We start from the raw sequence: 22,927 nt of genomic DNA, 5'->3' as shown, positions 1-22,927 counted from the left end.
TAATGAAGTATCCAATGCATTTAAGCTGCTCCATCGCGGGAGGAGTTTAAGCTTTTTCCAAAAATGTGTTCGTAATTAAAAAAAACTGGACCGCATCAAGAACTTGTTTCGACTTTGTAATATTTTGGTTTACTAATCATTTGAATTTAATGTTGTGATTGGATTCTTGCGAATGAAGCATCCAATACATTTAGCTGCTCCACCGGAGGAGGTTAAGCTATCACATTTACATAAGTACAAGTACTGTATCTAGTTAAGATTATTCTAGAATCAGATTTTCTTTATTTCTATATTTTTGGCTTATCTCGATGGATCACCCATTCTCCATCTCTCAATACCCAAAAGCTCCTTAAACTAGATCAAGTAGGAAATTTATATATCTGGAAGGAGGGACAAAAGTAATACATGCTTTGGGATTCTTTGGATGAATATTCATTCACACTATTGAATGGGAAAATCATGCAGTTCTTGGACATATATGTTACCACGTCCTTGCAGCTGGCTCTGGCTGAGGCAACTGCAAGTCTGTAACCAACCTGAAAAGTTATGTAAACGAGTGGAAAATTTGGTGATGCACCTATTGCAGTTGATTTTTGTCTTCAAACCAGTTTTTATGTTTATTATATTTTTGGAAAAATAAAATTTTTGTGGTATTTTTGGAAAAACAACCACAAATTATGATATTTTTGTAAAAATAAACGTAAAATGTAGTATCTAAGAGAATTTCTCTTTGTTTTATGGTTTTTCAAACTGCATTGTTTTGTATTTTCATATATTTTTCTAAAGGGTCGGTCCAGCATGAGACCCAATACTCAACAATTTTTTTTTGTTTGAATTTTGTAGATAATATTTAAAAAATAAGATCAAATCTCAAAAATTCATAAAAATATGGTCTGTTTTTTTTTTTTTTTGTTAAAAGGCTTTCAATTAAAATGCATAAAAGGAAATACAAGGATATTATGTTGAGATCATATAGTTTTTGAAAGTTAAGAGATAGGAGATCATGCGAAAAACATATTCTAATAAGGGAAAAAGATAGAACTAGTGAAAAATTAATTCTCTAGTTATTTTTTGGATCGATTAGCCCCAACCACCGCGGCCACCACGACCACGTTTACCCCGTCCTCCTACCGTAATCCATTGACTAGTGAAATGTGGTCTGTTTTTTGCAATAACAAATAAGTAATTTTCTAAAATTGAGAACAAATCTTAAGCATTCATAAAAATGGGGCATATATTTGTAATAATAAATTGTTTTTGGGGCCTAATTCTGTTAGTAAAAATTTCAAAAAGCTAGAGGCCCAATACTAATGTATTTTAGAAATAGATCGCGGGTCGGACCTGACTGTAACCAACTTGAAAAGTCATGTAAACAAGTGGAAAATGTGGTGATGCACCTATTGCAGTTGATTTTTGTCTTCGAAAATCAGTATTTTATGTTTATAATTTTTTTTGAATAATAAAACTTTTGTGGTATTTTGAAAAAAAAAAACAAATTATGGTATTTTTGTTAAATAATCGTAAAATGTAGTATCTAAGGGAATTTCTCTCTGTTTTCTGGTTTTTTCAAACTGTATTGTTTTGTATTTTCAATATATTTTTCTAAAAAACAAATTTCATTTTTATCTTTATTATTTCTGTTTATTAATTAAAATTTTGAATTTTTAATGCCTCGTATTAATAAAGGATAGTAAAAGAAAATCCAAATTAGTTTAACTTTTTCAAAATATTTCTCCAAAATAGACAATGTGGAATCATTCATAGACGAATCCGGTACTTGTGCTTACAACATCAAAACACATATACGACTGAGCTCGGTCTAAAACCATATTTGATATGGATTCGACCCTCACTAGAAGGTTCACTCACTAGTAAAAACAGTCGCACACAAAAAAAAAACGTTAACCTCTCTACACCAATTCATCAAATCTTTGAAGATGAATGGACCATCAATAGACATCAAGCTTTGTGCTCGCGGTATTGGACAATGGCTTCAGGCTGAAGACGACCAGTGCAGATTTGGTGGACCGTTGAAAAGAGCGGAAACATCTCTACCCATCCACAATGGTTCAACACCTCGTAGACCTCTCTTGCTGTTGATACTCCCTTTAATAAATAATCAGACATAGACACAGAGAATTTAGGACTAGCTATAATCATCACAAGCATAATGCAGATTAATCAGACATAACTAAGAGTATTGGTTCTTCTCTATAGATTTGGTGGTCTACCTGTAGCTTTTGCCCTTGTAACATCTCTGCTTCAAGCTCGTCAAAAGATCTGTGACATTTACACAGCAAACCCATCAAAACACTAACTAGAAGCAGTTGAAGTGAACAGCTGGAGATCAATTTGATTAACAAAGGTAATACCTTTTTCCTCCGCTTTTTGCATATGCTTCCGCAACTCTTCGGTTTCTTCCTCCTACTGTAATACTCAGTGAAAGAAGAGTCAAAAGGGTATCACTATAACAATGGACCAAAAAAGTAAAAAATAACTCAGGTTTTATTCAGTTCTTACAGCAAGTTGTAATGACATCTGCTACACCACAGCTCTCGAAGAAAGTACTGTCTTTAACAGATGGAAACAGAAGCTTTGAGAGCGCTTTCATCTCTCTTAGACCAATCCTCATGATTGCAGCCTAAAAAAGATTTAAAAGTAAATAGATTGAGATCTCTCTAAACCACTTATGTCTCTTAATAGAAAGCTATAACAAACCTTCTTTTAACTTACCTTTGTGTTATTACCCATTTCCAAACCATCCACAAAACCCGCTGCAATAGCCACTACATTCTTCAAGGTACCACACAATTCTACTCCTTCCACATCATGGACCTGTTTTTAACACAAGATTCTTTATATTTTTTCAAAATTCTGCAATCCTAGATGGTATCAACGTAGCCATTTAACAACCATGAACAAGAATATAAGAAGGATAAAGACTTCTTACGGGTGTGACCATAAAATATGGAGTACTAAACAACTGAACCCATGTGTCTGCTATTTCTCTACTCTCTCTATATCCAACTGTTGCTTCACTAAACTTCTCCACAGCTATCTGTATTACATTATAGTCACAGAAATGTAAAAAATAGAAATTACCCAAAGTAGTCAAATTAGGTCATGTAAAAACCTCGTTTGCAATGTTTGCGCCCATAAGAACACAACAATTGATACCAAGTTGCTTGGAGATTAGACTTGAGATCATACAAGGACCTTCCTTCTTCACTTCCATTCCCTTAACAAGAGATATAGCCTCAACATCTCCTGTGATCTTTCCATCTAATCTCTTGCATATTCCATCCATGAACTGATGCGGTGTAACAAAAACCAACATGTTTGCTTCCTTGACTGTATCAGTGAAACCCATCAATTTGAAGAATCTAATTGAGATCAAAGTAAAGGAGAAAAAATTCATACGGTGGAAGTCACAAACCTGCATTTTCAAGGTCAGGATCCGCAACAACATTTCTTCCAAGCTTAATCCCAGGGAGGTACTTGACATTTTCCTACTCAAGAAACCAATTAAAATAGTTATAGAACCGTGTTTCAAAGAATTGAAAACCAATGTATAACAAAATCATTCATCTGTTCTTACATTAGTCTTGTTGATTATATCAGTGAGCTTCTCACCATTTGGTAGAACCTCCTCAAATACCCACATCCTCACTTCATCTGAAACATAACAAACCTTTAAGCATACAATACTATTTCCAAACCCATTTCTTTTTCAACCATTCAAAGATTGAACAATACTAAACATGAAAGTACAAAACTTTGCCCAAAGTTTCAGTTTTTATAAGTTTTCAGAAACGCTCTTTCGAAAAGAGAAAAAGAAAGACAAGCATTGACGATGATAATGACACGAACCCAATTCATCATGTCCTATATACAAGACAAAGACACCTCAAAGTTTCAATTTTTATAATTGGAACTGAATCGAGGAGCGTCACAGAAACTTTACCATGGAAAGAAGGAAGCTTGAGGGCATTAGAAGCAATGAGCTTAGCAGCAACACTGCCCCAATTGCCACTACCAACGACCGTAACCTTAGACTTCAAATCATCATTACATTCACCATTGCCTTGTCGGGATTTCTCGAGAGCAGGAGACATAGCGGCGGAGAGAGAGGAGAAGCGAGAGGAAGGAAGAGAAGGAGAAGGGGAACGTGAAAGGGAGAAGATAGAGAAGAAGAATGATCGGAGTCGCATGGAAGAAGGAGATATGAAAGGGGACACGTTGAGAGAGAGAGAATGGTACGTGGAGTAACGTCTTCATCAATTCTATAAGCCGCCATTGTTTGGATGGTTGGATCTTGGCGATTTGCTCTATGTTCCTTCATCTTCCTCATCCTCTTTTTTTTTTTTTTTTTTTTTTTTTTCCTTTTTTTTCTTCTTTTCCTTTTATAAAATTTTTAATTGTCTTACAAAAAATATTAAAATTTAATTACGTTACAAAATTAGTATTTTTTATGTATGGTTGTTTTTTAACCCAAAGAAAAACGAAATCATATATGTTACAAAATTATTATTTTCTGTATGGTTATTTACCCCAAAAAAAAATAACGAAATCATAATTAATATGTTACTAAATTACTAGTAACATAATTAAATTCATAACATTTTTTGGAAAAAAAAAACCCAACATGTTACTCCCTTGTTTCAGTTTAGTTATATTTTAGTTATAAAAAAAAATCGTTTTAGTTTAATTGATGTTTTCAATTCTTTAAGACAAAATCAAATGGCTTTTTATATATTATATTTTTTATTAGTTGAAATCATTTTATTTTGACAATATTTATATGTAAAAAGGATAAATTTGATAAATCTTAAGAAAACATCACTTAAAATGAAGTAAAGTAAATAATATTTTCGGAAATACTAATATTTTTTAGTAAGCATATTTCCGAAAAAGATTATATTTTTTTTTGGTAATAAATTTTTTGATAACATAATGTAAAAGTTTTAAATCAGATTTTATCAAATATATTGTTTACACATATATAATTTTTTTAAAAGGTCCAAAAGAACTCAAATGTATATGTTTGACCAAAATTACGGTATGTTATAACATATATTTCTATTCGAAAGACGATTGTCGGATTATACATTGAAATGTATATGCAATATAATTTCAACAAAAAAAATAATAATTTGAAATATGATTTTTTAAATTTGACAAACTGATATTCAATATAATGAATCTGATAATAATTAAACAAAAACGATTATGTGATGTTATGTGAAAGTTTTAATTTTATTTTAATACTTGTTGTTGACCCGCGCGCAGCGCGGGAGATTTATCAAATTTTTATTTTATTTTTTGTTATATTATTATTTTTCGTTGTTTTTTTTTTGTTTTGCATTGTTTGTTTTGTTGGCATTTTACTGTTGTTATTTTTTGTTATTCTATTTTTCATATCGATTATTTTCTCAATTTTATAGTAATTTAGTATTTGAAATGTTTATCATCATTTGGTATTCGTCAGAGGTCGATGGAAGGTTTATGCGGTATTCTCTCTTTTTACTAAGTATGTGATTAGAGAGTAAGTTTCCGGTGTCTGGGTTTGATATATTCTAGGATCTGACTTGTTTCCCGTTTTTCCTATGTTCGAACCCGTGTATTCCGGCCAATGATTTTGAAATCGGTATCGTTGTTGCAGATGTGTCGCTCTTGTAAACGATGGTTCTAGAAAATGTTTTTCATGTTCCGTTTAATTATCTAGTCCCAAATTCGTGTATCCCACGTTTTTATTATTCCTTTAACCGGTTTGATTGTTATGTGTTGGAAGTCAGACCCATGGTTTTTTAGATTTTGTATTTTGATTATTGTAGAAATGTTGGACATGAAACCCATATTTTTTTGAATTTAGTGAAAAGAAAAATAATGATGTGGTGGATGATGTGGCGCTGACGTGGCTGAAGGAGAAGAGAGGAAAGGTAACTTTATATATATATAGATTCTTCATTCTATTTGTTTATACGTCCCTTTGACCGTTTGACGTATTGCTCTATAGTAATAACAACTCACAAGCCACACAATCCAAAGTTGTCACTTAACTAAAAACAAAAGGAAACGCTAAAAAAAAACATCAAACCATATTCTAAAAACTGATAAAAACAGTAATACATAGAACAGCCTATAATTCAAATTTAGATAAAACACAACAAAAACACACACACACATATAACAAACAAAACACCTGGTTTGAATTACTAAACATACCATCTTCTCAATAGGTTTAAATTCCCAATCTATTTCCCATTTCTTTTTCAATTCATCCTCCTCAATCTTTTTCATTATATTGATCTCTCTTCCTCTTCTTCTTATTCAAGATAACCATTTACGTCACAAAAGATCCATCAAAAAGCTAGCTAGAAACCAATCTAACACATAAATATATATAAATGGCTCGACGACATTTCTCTTTTGCAATTCTTGTGATCATATGTCTTGCACTAGCCGGTGGAGCTTACGCCGCCGGTTCATCATCACCTTCTCCACCGGCGACGACGTCAAACACCACAGAAACATCTTCTCCCGAGACTATCTTCGGCTTTAACGCAACGAAGGGCAATAGTCAAGATTACTCGGACTACGAAGTCCCGACGAATCTAGCACCCGATGGAGTCGAAGTCGTTGAAGATTACGTGCCAATTAGCGTAAACAGTGATAAAGACAATGATGTACTTGCTCAACCTGAAGGTGAATCAGATAAGAAAACAACTCAGCAGCCCAAGGACTCATCTTCTTCTTCTTCTTCTTCTTATTCTTATTCTTCCTTCGTCGTCCTCTTTGTCGTTGTTTTTGTTTTGAGGTTTGATATAAATTAAACACGTTCTTGTTTTGTCTCATAATCCATTACTTTGTATGCATGCAATGCAACGTAAATTTTATGGAGATTTTTCATTTTTCTTTCATATGGCATTTAACATGATAGAGATGATTATGTTATTTTAATATATTGAGTTTGATTAGTTGAAAACAAAAACAAAAACGCACGTCGGTTAATTAGAAATGTTTCTTTTAATAATGCCCTAATCAAAACCCAAATCGATTTACACTTGCATAATTTTATACAATAACTAATTGAAACTGAGAGATGCGAATCATATTATTTCGATCATATGAAATGCTAGAAAAACTATTTATAATTTGATCATTATTTGACAAGACTATGATTATTATGGTGTTATTGTTCAACTTTAATTTTGCTCATGGCTTTCGTGCTTTGGTGGGTCTTCGAGATCCTTTCCACGACCTATGTTGTGTTGAAGGGAGTCTGCTCAGTTTATTCTGTTAATTAGTTTTTTTTATACACTAAATGCACTTATTTAGTTTCTCTTGCTTATTACAACTCATCATCCATTCTAATATCACCATTTTGGATCACATAATATATAGTTTACTATTTTATCATTTAAATTGTGATCATTATCCAAACTGATCATTCTCTTTTAAAAATTAGGTTTTGTAATGAAATTATGTGGTTGATCATAGAGAATTTTGGGTGGTAGGTTAGCACTGTTTTTGAGTTTGTATTTGCCTTCTAACACCCTTTTCAACCATTGTATTTGAGTTCTCTCTTTTGAAATGGGTGTAAAGAAAATTAGGTTTTGTAATGAAATTATGTGGTTGATCATATGCTTTAGATAGTTATAGTTTTTTTTCTCCATTTTTTTAATTAGTTTTTCTCATAAAATAAAGAGTAAATAACTTTATAATTAATATTTATAATTATCTTTTTGTACTTCAACCACCACTTTAAAACACCACTTGCTTTCGTGTTGTCGGCTTGCACGCGTGCGATATAATAATATTACCGTTTTAACTTGTCACCCATATTGTAATGAAAAAAGGCAAATGATTGTTAAGTTTCTAAACAACATACAAAGTTTAATTAATTAGTTGTAAAAGCTAATTAACAAAACATCTAGTCTAGTCTAACCCTACAGTTATACATACGTGTTAACATGGCTTGTTTAGTTGTTTTCACTTTAACAAAAAAAAAAAAAAAAAACATCGCTTGTGAATTGTGATTATCCTAATCTTGTATAGTTGTATATCCTTAATCCTTCTTTATAATTTAAACATTACAAATCATGCAAACAGCTGTTACGACTGTTAGCATGCATAATAATTTTTAAATTGAGGATGTAAACACAAACCTTAATTTGTTATAGCAATATTTGAACACTTCTTTATATATATATTTATAACTCCATTGACATTTAAAACCTGAAATTCCAAATAGTAACAACAAAAAAACAGCCAACTTTACACTCATAGAAATCGATATGATATTACAACTTCAATCAAATGACTAGCAAAATACAACCATAATTACTGATCAGCCATCAAACTAAACGTGACACAATCAGACAATACAATAGCAATCAAAATACTCATGCAAAATCAAGAACTTATAGCACTTCTCTACTAGAAAATGTCTCAAGGGTGGATTAGAGCTAACTAATCGGTTGATTAATCAAATTAATAAAAGTAAGGTAATTAAAAATTAGACAGTAATTGGGAGATGAGTAGGTTTCAACTCCTTAAAAGCAGGATCTTGTAATAAAAAGACCTTATCACCATCTCCAACACCAATCATGTGTAAGTATTCACTGTCTTCTCTTTCTTTTCCTCTAAACAAGAGTCTTTGCTCTTTTGCCTCGATGCCACTCACTATTGCTATCATCATCTTCAATTCACCTGAAATAAATAAATGAGAAATTTATACTACTAGTATATAATTAATGACCGGTTTTTTTATCAAAAGATGTTCCAACCATATTTCTTATGTACTAATATATAGAGTTAGTTGTCGTGTAATATAATTAACCAACCAAACTAAAATAAATATCATCTTTTATGGTTGCATGCCTAAATCTTGATGAAGTAATGTTATTTATTGGCACTTTTTGACCGGTGATAACCTTATATTACGGATGAATTTAATTACTATGGTAAAACATAATATTGAGTGAGTATAGTTAGTTTTAGTAAGCTGGTTTCAACAATAATAACAAGAAAAAACATTTTGCGTAATCATATTCACATATACTCTTTTCACAACTATATAAATGTAAATATATATGTGTGGTTCATCAAATTTTGATGAGTTTTTTTATTTTATTAATCTTGATGAGTTATAGATATGAAAAAGATATGTGAATTTAACCAAAAAGAAAAGATGTGTAGTTACCGAAAGTGGAGTTGGCATCTATGGAGATTTCATATGAGAGTTGAGAAACGGTGGAGACTCTAAGGCTGATTAAATCTTCAGTGTTGGAGTCTTCTGATCTCTTTTGAACTAGCATCCCTCCAGGCCTCATCTCCCATTTTATGTTGTTGTTGCTACACAATGATGATGAAGATGATGATGATAGTGATGAAGATGAAGATGATGATGAGGATGAGGATGATCTTTTGTTGCTGGCCGTCCCAATTCTTCCACATCCAAACCCAATGCAAAACCTCTTTGCCATTAACTTTCCCATTCTCTCTCTCTTTCTTTTCTTTTCTTTTTTTTGCTTGTAAGAAGAAGAGAGATGTGCTGGCTTATACTTATAGAAAATGAGGTTTGGTACACATATTAATAAACAAAATTATCATGTACAATAAAAGGTAAACAAATAAAGGGAATTAGGGTGTACACTTATTTTTAAAATCTTTAACTAAATAATCAAAAGAAATCCTTTCTAAGTTAAAAAAAAATAGTTTTAATTTCTTACTTGACTTTATATTATTAAAATAAATTTCTTTAATTAGTATTAGAAAGCATAGTTCGATTGTAATACAGAACTCGATAAAATAAAACTAAATACAAAATTTATGTTAATTTGCCAAGCGTGTGGTAGATCAATGGTGAAATAATGATTCAATATTTTTGCTAAGGAAATTGAACTTTGCCCTTCTTTACAAACTTCAGGGACGTAAACAGTAAAAACTTCTACTCAAAAATGTTTATAGAAAATTTTGTATAACCGGAAGTTAATTTTATAAGTGTATTAACTTTACTAAGTTGGTTTTAGATGATGTCACTCAATTTCCGATAGAAAAATAAATAAAAGTTATAAAACTTACAAATCGTAGAACTAATTCGTAACAAAGGTCTAGTTAATTAGTGGTTCCTGAATGTATTACTAGTTTTGTTTCATATAAAAACTGTTATTCTAACGTTTTCACATAAATTAAGAATAGTAAACAAATTTCATATACTTTTTATTAATACACTAAATAATATTCTCTCTAGTTAATAAGTTTGAAATACTAGAGCTAAAAATATATATATTTGATATTGAAAATAGAAAACGACAAAAAAAACAAGATTAAAAGTTTTAAACTAATATATTTTGTGAAATAAATGGAAATATTTTTCTTTCTTGAAATTTGATTATATATGGGACGTTCTACCCTTGTCCATTTTTAACATGGTTCTGTTTACATTTAGGAGTCAAATATCTTTATGATTGGTTTCTTTTTAGTCAATTACCTTATTATTGTCAAGAACAACTCTAATGACCACAATAGAATCTAATTGTCTAAGAATAATGATGACTACCAAACTCTCTTTTTCTGTGGTGATCTGTACAGTTTCAATATCTAATGTACTTAAGTTGAATATTTATTTTTCTCAAAAATTGGAGTTTTCTATAAGTTCGATTCATGATATATAATAACTTAAGTACTGATACAGTGATACCTATGTTTTTATTACAAATCAGTATTCGATTTTCTATATATATATATATATATATGTTATATATAACTTATAGGTGACACCAAATCAATTTAATAATGGTTGTGAATATTCTTCTACAAATTCGTTGTCAAAGGGAAAAAAAACGTAATTTTCACAACTTTGCAATACACTTTCTAAACCTCTATAATTATGTGTCATGTCAAGGTAAAGCGTGTGGATTTTTATGTTAGTTATTATATATAAATAAGATATGGTTATAGTTAGGTGAATAAAATCTTTTTTTAATATTCATATAGTTTTTGCCTCTAAAGATGTCCCTTGAGACTTACTTTATGCATAGAGAAAGGCCGGTTTGGTTATCCTTTAGGGTATCAACCCACATGGGTCGAAAAAAAGCATATAAAGATTACACTTTTTTGTTGTTATATATTTGATTTGAAGTCTCTATAAATTTCAAACAACAACGATTTTTTTCAATTGTTAAAATCATTGCAATGTACAAAACTATATCCTTCAAGTGTATGGGAAAAAACTACTATTAGAATTTTGCGACATGTCATGTTAATTGTATTGAAAAGTTAATATAAACTCGAGTATGTGTTATTATCAATTCAGCTTCACGATTTGGAAAGATAGTTAATAGAATTATGGTACCTTGGAATAATATGACCAACCAAAGCATTGAACCTAGCTAGAACTAGAATGCCATAAACATATATAGAGGTTCCATTTTTTCTTTTTTTTTTGTCTAGAGCTAGATTATACCTTTTGTTTGCTTATGACTTTGATTGGTAATTCTGTATCATGCATTGTGGTAAACAAATATATGCAAATGTTCTCAAGAGACCAGTTCAATATTCATATATAAAGCTTCGAATTATATATGGAGATGTAGCACTCACGAAAGCAATTAAAAAGAGAAATTTTTTTTAAAAAAATCTTAAAGTCTTGAAGCTGGTCAACAGACAAATATGACGAGAGATACACTACGCATGTCAATATATTTGATACGATTACCAAGAATCAAATATACTATTACTATTCTCTATGAATTCTTCTGTTAATAATATATAAACATACCGTAAAATCTAAAACATATGACTAGGGGAAAAAACATACTTATTCTAAAGGTGTGTACGAGTACTTTATTTTCTTTAAACTAAAGGTTTCTTTGTATTTCTAGAAAGGGGCTCAAAATTAGATACGAATCATACAAAATGTTATTTTACAAATCTAAAACAGAGAGAGTACAAGTGATGTTAATGCAAGCACGTTATACATATGACTCTTAACTGTTGCATGTATAAAGACTAAAAATCATGTTTATAAAAAAGATTATTTGGTACTATATTTGTTAATTTAGTTGTATAATTTAGTTTACAAAACGTAAAGAGATGAATAAAGTTATCATAAAGTTAGAATTGTTGATATTGAGTTATGAGTAATATTATACGATTTTTTGTATTTAGATCTTTGGAATACTAGAGTTTGATATTTAAAACTTATATAACAACACGCAAAAATAATTCCAAATGTGAAACATATACAGAACACTAACGTCCGATGTCAACCACGCACATTTTTTTTTTTAGTAACTCCTAATCTCATTGATAATTCAGGAGTAATTTTAAAGATTTTTTAGGTTCAAAAACTAATTTTATGGGACTGGGGAACCATATTAAAATCCAAATTTTTATAGTCAATGCTATTTGAATCTAGGTGACGGAATTAACCTCCATTTATTACTGGACCAAGACAACTTGACTAACAAAGTAACAAAGTAATTGATTAATTAACAAAAGCTATAGAGTAAGCAACAAAATATATATGTTTCATTATATTGCACAATTAACTTAGAACCGATTGGATTAAGTAATACGTAACGTTTGGAACACAAGGTTGAATCTCGTACTATTCCCAACAAATTTGCTCATGTGATCTTTGCTCTTTTATCGCTACGTACATACAGGTTCATGTGTGTGGTATACTAATACTGTACTAGGTTCTAACAAGTTTTTTTTTTTGAATCTAATGTTAAATTATATTTAAAAAAAATTAACGTTTGTACAACTAGTGCATCATGTTTTTAGAAAAGAAACAGAAGATTAACCACATTTTTTTGCAAACTTAACATAGAAAGTGAAGCCACCGTTGAAAACCGCTATTGTAGCGTTGATCACCAGCTCGTCGTATTATTAAGAGTTTATCTCTGACTTGTTGATCAATCCATTTTGTGAGGTGAGCTGCTGGTTTAGGAGATTCTCCATGCCGCCTACCATTGCGTTCTCGCCAAATTTCATAGACAACCGTTTGAAAGACGTACCGAAGGAGGAAAGTATGAACTAGATCCTTGTGCTGAGTCGATATAAAAGTAATCAAAGTCGACCAATCTGTAGTGTAGTTGGTACTGAGGAGACCCTTTGTAAGAGAGGCCCATATTCCCGAAACATAATTGCAGGAGAAAAACAGGTGATCCCGAGATTCAACGCATCGGCGACAAAATTCACAAGTACCAGAAAAGCCGATGTTCCATTTAAGCATACGATCCCCTGTGGGAAGCCGATCGTGAACCGCCAACCAGACACAAAATGAATATTTCGGAGTAGCATGAGGGAACCATACACCTTTTTCCCAAGCTACTTGCGGAGAAGCTGTGCGGGTGTGATTCCACGTGTCTTTAGTAGAGAATTGGGACTTGAACTTATCGTTTGCTCCTCGCCAAAGAAAGACATCCGGCTTGTTGCTTTTGTTCTGCAGTTGTAGAGTCAGAGCCTCCTCAATAGAATTTAATTGATCCACTCGGTGCCGTCGCCGTCTACGACCAGTCCAAGCTGAAGCTAAGGAGCTAGCCCAACTGATTCCCATATCAATAACCGCTCTGCTGTCCACAACGTCCACAAGCCTGCCCAAGTTAGACCAGTCATCATACCAGAATGACGTTTGTTGACCATTGCCTACTTCAACCTTTGAGAAGGTTCTAACAAGTTTACCAGTAACCAGTTAAGTAGTCGGCCTTGGAATCTGCCAATTTGGTTATTCAGTTCGATCAATCTGGTTTGTTTATTTTTCAAGGTTCTTCAGTTTAACACCAAATCCGTGACTTCTTGATTTGTTTTACTAGTTTTGTTTACTAAAGTGTTTTATACGTTTTTTCAACTTCATCTTTACATGTTGATGTTGTTAGCAGCGAGGATGATATCAGGGACGGTGGCTCGGGTGCGCCCTTAGATTCACTTTCTCTCGCGAAGCTTTCACGCTTTATGGATTGCTTGGGTAATGATCACACTAAATAACACATGTACATCTATTAATTAGTACGATGGCTTAATGAAGACCAATAGGGTTTGGGATAAACTTGGGCTACACGCTATACTATTTGGATCTCTCTAAGCCCACATAGGATGGGTTCTAGCAATTTATTTGGTTCGCTTTGGGGGGCTCTGAAGTCTTATCTAATGTCTTATTATTATACCCCCACTTTCTTGGCTGAAGATGTTTTTGTCACTCTTGTTTTAGGTAAGCGAAACCCGGATGATGATGATTTGGAGACCAAACCGATTCTCAAGAAACATATAGGAAACATCCGACGAGAAGGTGACCTAATTGGATGGTCTTGGATTCCTCTTGTAGTCTTGTTATTTGAGATGATCAATCTTCTATACACTGTCTTCTAAGTTCTAATGGCTGGCTACTCATATATGCAATTTATTAATTTTCAATCTCTTATAATGCAACTTTTAATTAGTTTTAAAATTTTGTATTGTGATTCTCTCTTTGGCTTCCCTATATAATTGATACATTTATATTTTATTTTTGCTAGATTTTATGTTAAACTGTTACTACTGTAATTTCTGGGAACCAGTCATAAATCACTTGCAAATATACTCATTCTCTCAATAGGTTTATATATATCTCTTTCACAAATCCACGTACATGCATATCCGTAACCGTTACGTTTACGTCTTCGCCAAAGGGAAAAAAGAGTTTGTCTTCACGTTTTTGTAAGTAGGAGAACGTACTGATTGGGCCTGTCTTAAGTATACACACTACGCCCACCAAAGGGATATATTTCATGTGGATTCGTAGAGCATGCATATATGTGAATCCTTCTGAATAAGGAGTTGAGTGTGATGGCCATGAAATTTGAAGACTTTGGCCAGCTTTCTCCATCAATTTGGCCTAGCTTTTTATCTTTGAGAGGTAAAGTTTACTTTGTCTTATGATCCACATTACATTCTTCTTTTCTCTTTTATTTTTTCCTTAGAATGATGATACCATGTATACTTTGGTCCACCATCTATATAATGTATAGTTACAAATTTGTTGAAAATAATTGTCTTCTTCTTCGATCTTACACGTGTTAGACTTACAACTAACATTCATGATATCATGTTCAGGGGCGAACCCAGGAAAAAAATTAATTGGGGGCAAAAGGTAGCAAATGAGGTTTGAACCCATGAGCTCAAACAATACATGGGGGCACTTTAACCATTTTGACACTTATAACTTTAATTTTAATGCAAAAATTTTAGTTTTTAATAGGTTGGTGGGTGCAACTACCCCCACCTTCTTCTATGTGGGTCCGCCCCTGATCATGTTATAAGTATATAGATTAACACAAACTATCGTTTTATATATACTAGTACTTTAGATCCCACTACAATTTTTGACGTGTGATTGATTCCTAACAAAGTGATTTTTGGTGAGATTGAGGAGTTTTAAATTTTACACACACCATTTTTTGATAGGATAAGTACATAAAGAATAGTAAAAGTGGTTGGACTAGTCGTTACCAAGTTGAACCATCATGATCCACGAATGAATCTTAGAAGAAATTAGGTTTGGTTTAAACAACCAACACAACCAACAAAACTCAAGAACCATAGAAGAAACAGCACCTGTCTTCACTTTTTCATTGCTTTTTTTCCTAATGCTTTTATGTCTGATTACTACTTTGATAATAATATAATGATAATGTGATTTCTTTAACTGTCGCTTATTAGTGTCGACATCATATAATAAAGGAGAAGCAAAAGAAATAATGAAAATGTCGTTTTCTCTTCTCTTGTTAATTAACCTTCTCTTCTTTTCTCGTGTTTGCTTCACTCAATACGAGGATGAGAAGGTGTTGGCTCATGCGCTAAACAACAACAAAAAAAAGCCGATCACCAAGAAACAACAACAATATTTTATTTATTACCACCAGATGAATTTGAAATAAAACTTTAAAAATAAAATAAAAACATTTCTTTTGTCTTTATCACCAAAATATAAACTTAGTTCAATTAAAAAAAAAATGTTTTTGAACAAATGCTTTCTTTTTTTTCTTTTCTATATTGAAAAAGAAATCTAATCTGATTAAAGAAACTAATCAATTAATTTAACATTAAACCAAAAAAAAAAAAACTAAACCGAAGAAAATATTTATTTTGAATTTTATTGATAGTACTAAGCAAAGCTTTAATAAAAACTTCCTCTGTTCTACTTTATAAAAGTTTTTAGCTAAAAACACAAAATTTAAGATATAATAAATATTTTGTTGTTTACAAAAATTAAACCAATAGAAATTAATACTTCACAATTTAAATATTCATAAAATTTAAATAATAAAATTTTGTAGAAACTTGAGAAATATAATAAAATAGAACAAAAGAAAAATTAACTCTAAAACGTTTTTATGTATTGGAATATTGGAAGTAATACAATAACAATAATTTTTTATTTTATATATTATATTTTTAATGAAGATTTGTGATTAGTAATTAACTAAGTATCAAAATAATATATTTTTATATTTATATTACAGTGGTCTAAAATTATTAATAATTTTTTTATTAGATTAGCTTAAATTAATTGATATTTTTTTGGGTTAAGGGTTTATGGACGGTTTCTTAACCGTCAAATCCCATGTGTTGTGCGACATTGTCCTCTCTCGAATCTTTCGTGTGTTTGCTGTTCAAAGTTTAAATTAAAAGGAATAAAAATTATCTGTAAATCCTCTGAGAAAGAAGATAACTTGTTCTGCTTCTTGTCGTGTCTCTCACAGTTTGAATTTCTCACCCTCTCTCTCTCTTCCTCATAAAAATCTCTGCTTTACCTTTTGTTTTCGAGGGATTCATTTTGATTTTTGATCTTAGGGATTCATCAATGCGAAGTTTTTGAGTGATGGGTCTGTGTTTGTGTTGATTTTGAAGATATATAATTTGTGATGGAGCCTCCAACGGGAATCTTGGCTTCTCTGTGGCAATTTATACTCTTCATTCCTTATTTCACTGGCTTACTGCTTCTTGGTGTCATTAAAGGTAACAACTTTGCTCTTAGATTCACTAACTTATTTTGAATTCCTTGTGGGGATTACTTATTCTCTCTCTATCGATGTTGACTTGAGATTGTCTGCTTGAATCTGTGTAGGGCACTTTTTTAGGATTTGTTTCATTTATTTTTTATCAACTTTTGGTGGAATTAGCATTTCTACCTAATTTAGGGTTCTTCAATACCAAAAAAGTGCACTTTTTGAATTGAAGGAAACACCTACCACCTAATCCCTGAACTTTTGTTCTGTTTTTGCAAATCTTGCTCATTAGTTCAGTGGCTCAGGGTAGGTAATTAGTGAGTGATGTCTGAAATTAGCATTTTCACTTTCATCTGGTGAACAGTTTAGATTCACTTGAAGGAATTTGTTCTTTTACAAGTCTTGTTTGCAATTTCTGTAGGATGAATTGTTGTAAACTTCTCTTTACTTCTTCTTTGTTTGATTAGGTATCGTTTACTTCTTCTCTTTACTTCTTCTGTAGGTATCGTTTTCTGCCCGGTTATATGCCTTATCGTGGCTATTGGAAACTCTGCAATCATCTTAGGCCTTATACCGGTGCACGCTATTTGGACTCTATATTCGACAGTGTGGTACTTTCTCTTGCTGAAACAATCTATGTCCTCCTACAATTGTTACCATCTTTTTCTGATGTTGAAGTGTTTTTGTTTGGTTTCAGTGCTAAACAATTAGGACCAATCTTGAAGCTCTTTCTGTGTTTATGCCTTCCTCTCGCCGTCATTCTCTGGCTTGTGGTTAGTATCATAGGAAGTGTTCTCGGAGGTGCTATATATGGATTTCTTTCTCCAATATTTGCCACTTTCGATGCTGTTGGCGAAGGGAAGTCTAATCCGCTTTTCCATTGCTTTTATGTAAGTTTTTCTCCATTTCTCATTTTATTTATGTTATTGCAGATTAGACCTCATCTCAACACCTAAATTTTCTGCTTTCATAATTTAGGATGGAACTTGGAGCACTGTTCAAGGAAGTTTCACCGTTGTCTGCGATTTTAGAGATGTTTGCTTTCACTCCTACTTTTCGTTTATGGATGACCTTAGAACATCTAGCGCGGATCGTCACTATTATGAAATAAGGTTTACAGAACTCTACTGAAATTCAGTAATTTGCGTCTACCGTTTACACAACAGTGCTTTCTTACCGTTTGCAATTTTATTTTTCTCAGGTTACTTCAAATTCCAGGCGCTGTGATTGCTGCAGTTCTTGGAATTCTTGTTGACTTCCCAGTAATATCACTCATAGCCATTTGTAAAAGCCCGTACATGTTGTTCAAAGGTTGGCGACGTTTGTTTCACGATCTCATTGGACGTGAAGGTCCGTTCTTGGAAACAATGTGTGTCCCAATCGCAGGCCTTGTGATCTTACTCTGGCCTTTAGCTGTTGTTGGAGCGGTTTTAGGATCTGTGGTCTCTAGCGTCTTCCTTGGTGCCTATGCCGGTGTAGTCTCATATCAGGTTATTTAAAAATGACTTATTGTTTTGAGAAAAGTGTGAATCTTTGATGATATTGAATTGGTTTCTCTTGTCACAATACAGGAGTCATCATTCTTCTTCGGTCTCTGCTATGTTGTTGCTTCTGTTTCAATTTATGATGAGTATAGCAATGATGTTCTTGACATGCCAGAAGGTTCTTGCTTTCCCAGGTTTGTCTCCAATGGCTTACCAGCAATCTTTATCTCTCTCTCTGTTTTTATTCTAAAATACAAAGTGTGTTGTTGTCTTACAGGCCAAAATATCGAAGAAACGAAGAGGGCAATACAGCATTTTCTGGTGGTCTTTCACGACCGAACTCTTTCAAGACAACTCCATCAAGAGGAGGATCACAAAGAGGCCCAATGATCGACCTGAAACCTCTTGATGTACTCACAATCTCTTCTTATATGGAAAATCTTTCTATATAATTAAAACTGAAACCTTCGTTTGTTAATTTTGTAGCTTTTGGAGGCTCTGTTTGTAGAATGTAGGCGGCACGGAGAGATTATGGTTACAAAAGGGATTATAAACTTAAAAGACATCGAAGAAGCTAAATCTACCAAAGGCAGTCAAGTAATAAGCTTTGGATTACCTGCTTATTCTCTTCTTCACGAGCTTTTACGCTCTATTAAATCTAATTCCACCGGTTTGTTACTCGGTATGTTGCAATGTTTCAACAGCTTTTTGCCAATTCCATGACCACATTTTCTAGTACCCGTTTGAATATCATCAAGAAACAAACAAAACAGTTTCTTTAATCATTTTTGGATTCACAACTTGGTTTGTTATGGGTTTTTATGTAGGTGACGGTGTTACGGAGATAACTACAAAAAACCGCCCAAAAGATGCGTTTTTCGATTGGTTTCTGAATCCGTTTTTGATCCTTAAAGACCAGATCGAAGCAGCAAAACTATCTGAAGAAGAAGAAGAGTATCTTGGAAAATTGGTATTGCTGTTTGGAGATTCAGAGAGACTTAAAAGCTCCATTGTGGAATCTGAATGTCCTCCTTTAACCGAACTCAGAAAAGCCGAACTTGATGCCTTTGCTCGCAGGTAATTAGAAAGAAAATTAAAAAACTCACAATCTTGTTACGGCTTTCTACTTAGGATTCTAAAATAATCTTGATGTTTGGTTTTTGGTTAGGCTTCAAGGATTAACCAAATCAGTATCAAGATATCCAACATTCAGAAGACATTTTGTGGAACTAGTCAAGAAACTATCAAATGAGCTAGACAAGAAACATAACCGCTTTGAAGGCGGTTCAAGATCAGCTCAGCGACCCGGGAAAACGGTTTCCCGTATATTCAGCCAGAAATCGTTCAAGAAAAAGACAAGCAGCAATGGGTCAGATCAAGATTCACCAAACCGCGGATTAAGAGACATTGATATTGTGTAAGTAAATGTTGTGCGACGAGAATTTAGATCGAAAAGTCGTCTGTTTTTAACTCTGTAATGATAAATTTTATACAGATTTCAGTGAATATGAAGCTGTTTTCAATGATTTAACAAATGTTATCGACTCAGCTTTTTGCTTGTTCATCTGATGTGTTCTTCAGAAACAGCAGAACCGTTTCTTCTGCAATAGAAAATAGCAACCCTTATAACTTTAAGCCCTCATAAGGCTGATGTTGTTGTTTCCTTAAAAACTACACAATTAGGATTAGAAATGTTTACCGTAGGTTCATCTTGAGATTTATTGTTATTGTCACGGCGTTGTGAGGTGGCACGACCACTTGCATTTGTCTTTTTGTCGTCTCGAGCTTTAGCGAATATTACCGTGAACCCTTCGGCTGATGCTGGATCGTTCACGTCCCATTCTCCAAATTTTGGTAATGGTCGATCTTGTTGCTGTCGCGGTTGATTATTCTGAATTTTTCAATAACAACAAAATTCTAAACAATATCAATCAAAACACACATAACAAAACAAGTTGAATGTGAAAGAAACAAAGATCTTACCGATGCCATTCAAAGGTTGTGTAAAAGATGAAAACAGAACATAAGATGATCTTTAAACAACAAGAAAAAATTGTTTGTCTTTTCGTTTTTTTATTTCTTTTTCGATTACGTTTAAAGAATTAAGATTTGAGAAACAGATTAACGTTTTTCCTAAGGTTAAATATAGGTTTTACGTTTTTAATTAACGTGTTTTGTTGTTAACAACTTGAAACACACAAATGACAAAATCACAAAACACTTAAAGCAAACAAAAAAACAGGTTTGAGAAAAGGCTGAAAACGACACGAATTGTTTGCCTTCTGTATCGAAACGGGACGCTTTTTCTTGTTATCGAGTGTCGAATAAAAACTCGCCACGTGTTGGATTATACCTACATACTTCTCGAGGCCAACACGGGCGTATTAGAACATATACATTATTAATGTGTGATTATTGCCGGTATATATATACGGTTCAGATATGTCTAAGCTTTTTAACCAACGGTCATGATAACGTAGACGAAGCTAGGCCGGTATTAATAAACGGTCACGATTGTCTTAGCTCTTATCAACGGTCACGATGATGTAGACGAAACTAAGCTTCACATCTACAAATACGTATATATATATATACATTTTTGAATAATCATTAATTAATAATCACAGGTTATTAACAAATTAATCATTTATCTCAGCTACTTCACAATAATTTTCATTTCATTTGATCTTCTCCGATAGTATGGCGTTCGGTTTGATCGGAAGAGTTGTTGGAACCAAACCGTCAAGGTTATCAGCGGCGGTGCGATTGATTCCGGCGAGATGGACATCAACAGGTTCAGAAGCGCAATCGAAAGCTTCATCTGGCGGCGGAGGAGCTAATCTGAAGACGTTTCAGATCTATCGATGGAATCCAGATAATCCTGGGAAGCCTGAGCTTCAAGATTACAAAATCGATCTCAAGGATTGTGGTCCGATGGTTCTAGATGCTTTGATTAAGATTAAGAACGAGATGGATCCGTCGCTCACTTTCCGTCGCTCTTGCCGTGAAGGTATTTGTGGTTCGTGTGCTATGAACATCGATGGATGTAATGGTCTCGCTTGTTTGACGAAGATTGAATCTGGATCTAAAGAGACTACGATTACGCCATTGCCGCATATGTTTGTGATTAAGGATTTGGTTGTGGATATGACGAATTTTTATAATCAGTATAAGAGTATTGAGCCGTGGTTGAAGAGGAAGAATCCAGCATCTGTTCCTGGGAAGGAGATTCTACAGAGTAAGAAGGATAGAGCTAAGCTTGATGGCATGTATGAATGTATTCTCTGTGCTTGCTGTAGTACCTCTTGTCCTAGCTATTGGTGGAACCCTGAGTCTTATCTTGGCCCTGCTGCTTTGCTCCACGCCAACAGGTATATAGAGTCTGGCTTTTCATAATGTATTAGATTCACTAATCAGAGTGTTCCCGTTCTGACTTGTTGGTAGTTTACATTTGTAGTTGTATGGTCAATTAGGTTGCTTTGGCTTCTGTAGTTATAGTTTAACTCTGAAGGAAAGTGTTAAAGACTCATTGTGCTTCTCTAGTTGTTTGTTTGTCTTAGGGATTTTGCTTTTGAGTATTTTGTTGCTTTGAGCCGTAATACTTGGTAAATTGATTATGTATGATTTGTTGGTAGTTTACATTAGTTCATTTATGCATTGTCATCTGGGTTGTTTTTACTCCTTTAGTTGTGTGTTTTTTTAGCTCTTTGTTTCACTGAAATGGAGGAGTCTGAAATGGAGTTAGCTAAACGACTCTTTGTGCTTCTTTTTGTGTCTCTTTAGAAAACCGCAAGTTCAACCATCTGATTATATCTGTGAGTCATTATGCGTGAACATTTAGGTTGTTTGTGCTCCTTTAATTGTAGTGTAGCTTAGCTCTTTGTTTATGCAAAATGGAGGAGGGTCCTCTAGTAAAAGGTCCAAACTCTTCAATTGTCACTGATGGAAACCACAAATTCAACTGTCTGACTATATCTGTGGTAGTAAGTTAAAAGTTTTGTTCTTTCAAGGTAATGTAACGAGGTTCTTTCATATGTGCAGGTGGATAAGCGATAGCCGAGATGAGTACACTAAGGAAAGGCTCGAAGCAATTAACGATGAGTTCAAGCTGTATCGATGCCACACAATCTTGAACTGTGCTCGTGCCTGTCCAAAGGGATTAAACCCAGGAAAACAGATCACACACATCAAGCAGCTTCAGCAATCTGGTTGAACAGCAAATCAATCATGCAGTACCTATCAGTAACTCATCTGCCGATAGATTTTTGATGCTAATAATAATCTGCAAGAAACTCCGATTTTGGATTAACAATTCTTGTAGTTCTGTTACAAGATATCAGAACAGATGATTTTGTGGTACACCTTGCTGAAATTTATTGCCTAAAACAAGAAGCAATAGAACGCTGAAAGTTTAAAACTACATCTCCTTATAATCTATTACCTCAG

At 33.1% G+C, this 22,927-nt stretch overlaps 7 protein-coding genes across 7 annotated transcripts; 3 read left to right on the top strand and 4 right to left on the bottom strand.

The window, feature by feature from the left end:
• Nucleotides 1-1,707: 1,707 nt before the first annotated feature.
• LOC17879182 (glycerol-3-phosphate dehydrogenase [NAD(+)] 1, chloroplastic) lies at nucleotides 1,708-4,261 on the bottom strand. The gene is made up of 10 exons (XM_006283801.2): nucleotides 3,965-4,261; nucleotides 3,599-3,675; nucleotides 3,437-3,509; nucleotides 3,134-3,351; nucleotides 2,951-3,058; nucleotides 2,734-2,835; nucleotides 2,521-2,641; nucleotides 2,373-2,427; nucleotides 2,232-2,280; nucleotides 1,708-2,106 (listed from the first exon to the last, which is right to left on the bottom strand). Exons 1-10 carry the CDS (start codon nucleotides 4,209-4,211, stop codon nucleotides 1,960-1,962), a joined length of 1,197 nt encoding a protein of 398 aa, XP_006283863.1. The 5' UTR covers nucleotides 4,212-4,261; the 3' UTR covers nucleotides 1,708-1,959.
• Nucleotides 4,262-6,407: 2,146 nt separating this feature from the next.
• Nucleotides 6,408-6,833, top strand: LOC17880202. The gene has a single exon (XM_006285082.1). It carries the CDS (start codon nucleotides 6,408-6,410, stop codon nucleotides 6,831-6,833), a length of 426 nt encoding a protein of 141 aa, XP_006285144.1.
• A 1,391-nt stretch (nucleotides 6,834-8,224) lies between these two features.
• On the bottom strand, nucleotides 8,225-9,516 carry LOC17878666 (BAG family molecular chaperone regulator 2). Its single transcript, XM_006284595.2, has 2 exons — nucleotides 9,206-9,516; nucleotides 8,225-8,712 (listed from the first exon to the last, which is right to left on the bottom strand). Exons 1-2 carry the CDS (start codon nucleotides 9,498-9,500, stop codon nucleotides 8,519-8,521), a joined length of 489 nt encoding a protein of 162 aa, XP_006284657.1. The 5' UTR covers nucleotides 9,501-9,516; the 3' UTR covers nucleotides 8,225-8,518.
• Nucleotides 9,517-12,761: 3,245 nt separating this feature from the next.
• Nucleotides 12,762-13,668, bottom strand: LOC111829689. The gene has a single exon (XM_023779574.1). It carries the CDS (start codon nucleotides 13,568-13,570, stop codon nucleotides 12,833-12,835), a length of 738 nt encoding a protein of 245 aa, XP_023635342.1. The 5' UTR covers nucleotides 13,571-13,668; the 3' UTR covers nucleotides 12,762-12,832.
• Nucleotides 13,669-16,640: 2,972 nt separating this feature from the next.
• On the top strand, nucleotides 16,641-20,016 carry LOC17877423 (uncharacterized membrane protein At3g27390). Its single transcript, XM_006283335.2, has 10 exons — nucleotides 16,641-17,007; nucleotides 17,500-17,608; nucleotides 17,695-17,887; nucleotides 17,976-18,109; nucleotides 18,199-18,487; nucleotides 18,569-18,675; nucleotides 18,759-18,891; nucleotides 18,968-19,163; nucleotides 19,309-19,558; nucleotides 19,650-20,016. The coding sequence occupies exons 1-10, from the start codon at nucleotides 16,914-16,916 to the stop codon at nucleotides 19,900-19,902; spliced, it is 1,758 nt and encodes a 585-aa protein (XP_006283397.1). The 5' UTR covers nucleotides 16,641-16,913; the 3' UTR covers nucleotides 19,903-20,016.
• Nucleotides 20,006-20,563, bottom strand: LOC17880424 (RPM1-interacting protein 4). Its single transcript, XM_006285532.2, has 3 exons — nucleotides 20,465-20,563; nucleotides 20,181-20,372; nucleotides 20,006-20,082 (listed from the first exon to the last, which is right to left on the bottom strand). Exons 1-3 carry the CDS (start codon nucleotides 20,471-20,473, stop codon nucleotides 20,059-20,061), a joined length of 225 nt encoding a protein of 74 aa, XP_006285594.1. The 5' UTR covers nucleotides 20,474-20,563; the 3' UTR covers nucleotides 20,006-20,058.
• Nucleotides 20,564-21,159: 596 nt separating this feature from the next.
• LOC17877811 (succinate dehydrogenase [ubiquinone] iron-sulfur subunit 2, mitochondrial) lies at nucleotides 21,160-22,901 on the top strand. Its single transcript, XM_006282629.2, has 2 exons — nucleotides 21,160-21,852; nucleotides 22,523-22,901. The coding sequence occupies exons 1-2, from the start codon at nucleotides 21,182-21,184 to the stop codon at nucleotides 22,692-22,694; spliced, it is 843 nt and encodes a 280-aa protein (XP_006282691.1). The 5' UTR covers nucleotides 21,160-21,181; the 3' UTR covers nucleotides 22,695-22,901.
• Nucleotides 22,902-22,927: the final 26 nt, after the last annotated feature.

This window comes from Capsella rubella, unplaced genomic scaffold (assembly GCF_000375325.1).
Source record: "Capsella rubella cultivar Monte Gargano unplaced genomic scaffold, Caprub1_0 scaffold_7, whole genome shotgun sequence".
Classification (NCBI taxonomy): domain Eukaryota; kingdom Viridiplantae; phylum Streptophyta; class Magnoliopsida; order Brassicales; family Brassicaceae; genus Capsella; species Capsella rubella.
Note: the sequence above shows the minus strand (reverse complement) of the source record. Positions and strands in the feature narration are given on the sequence as shown.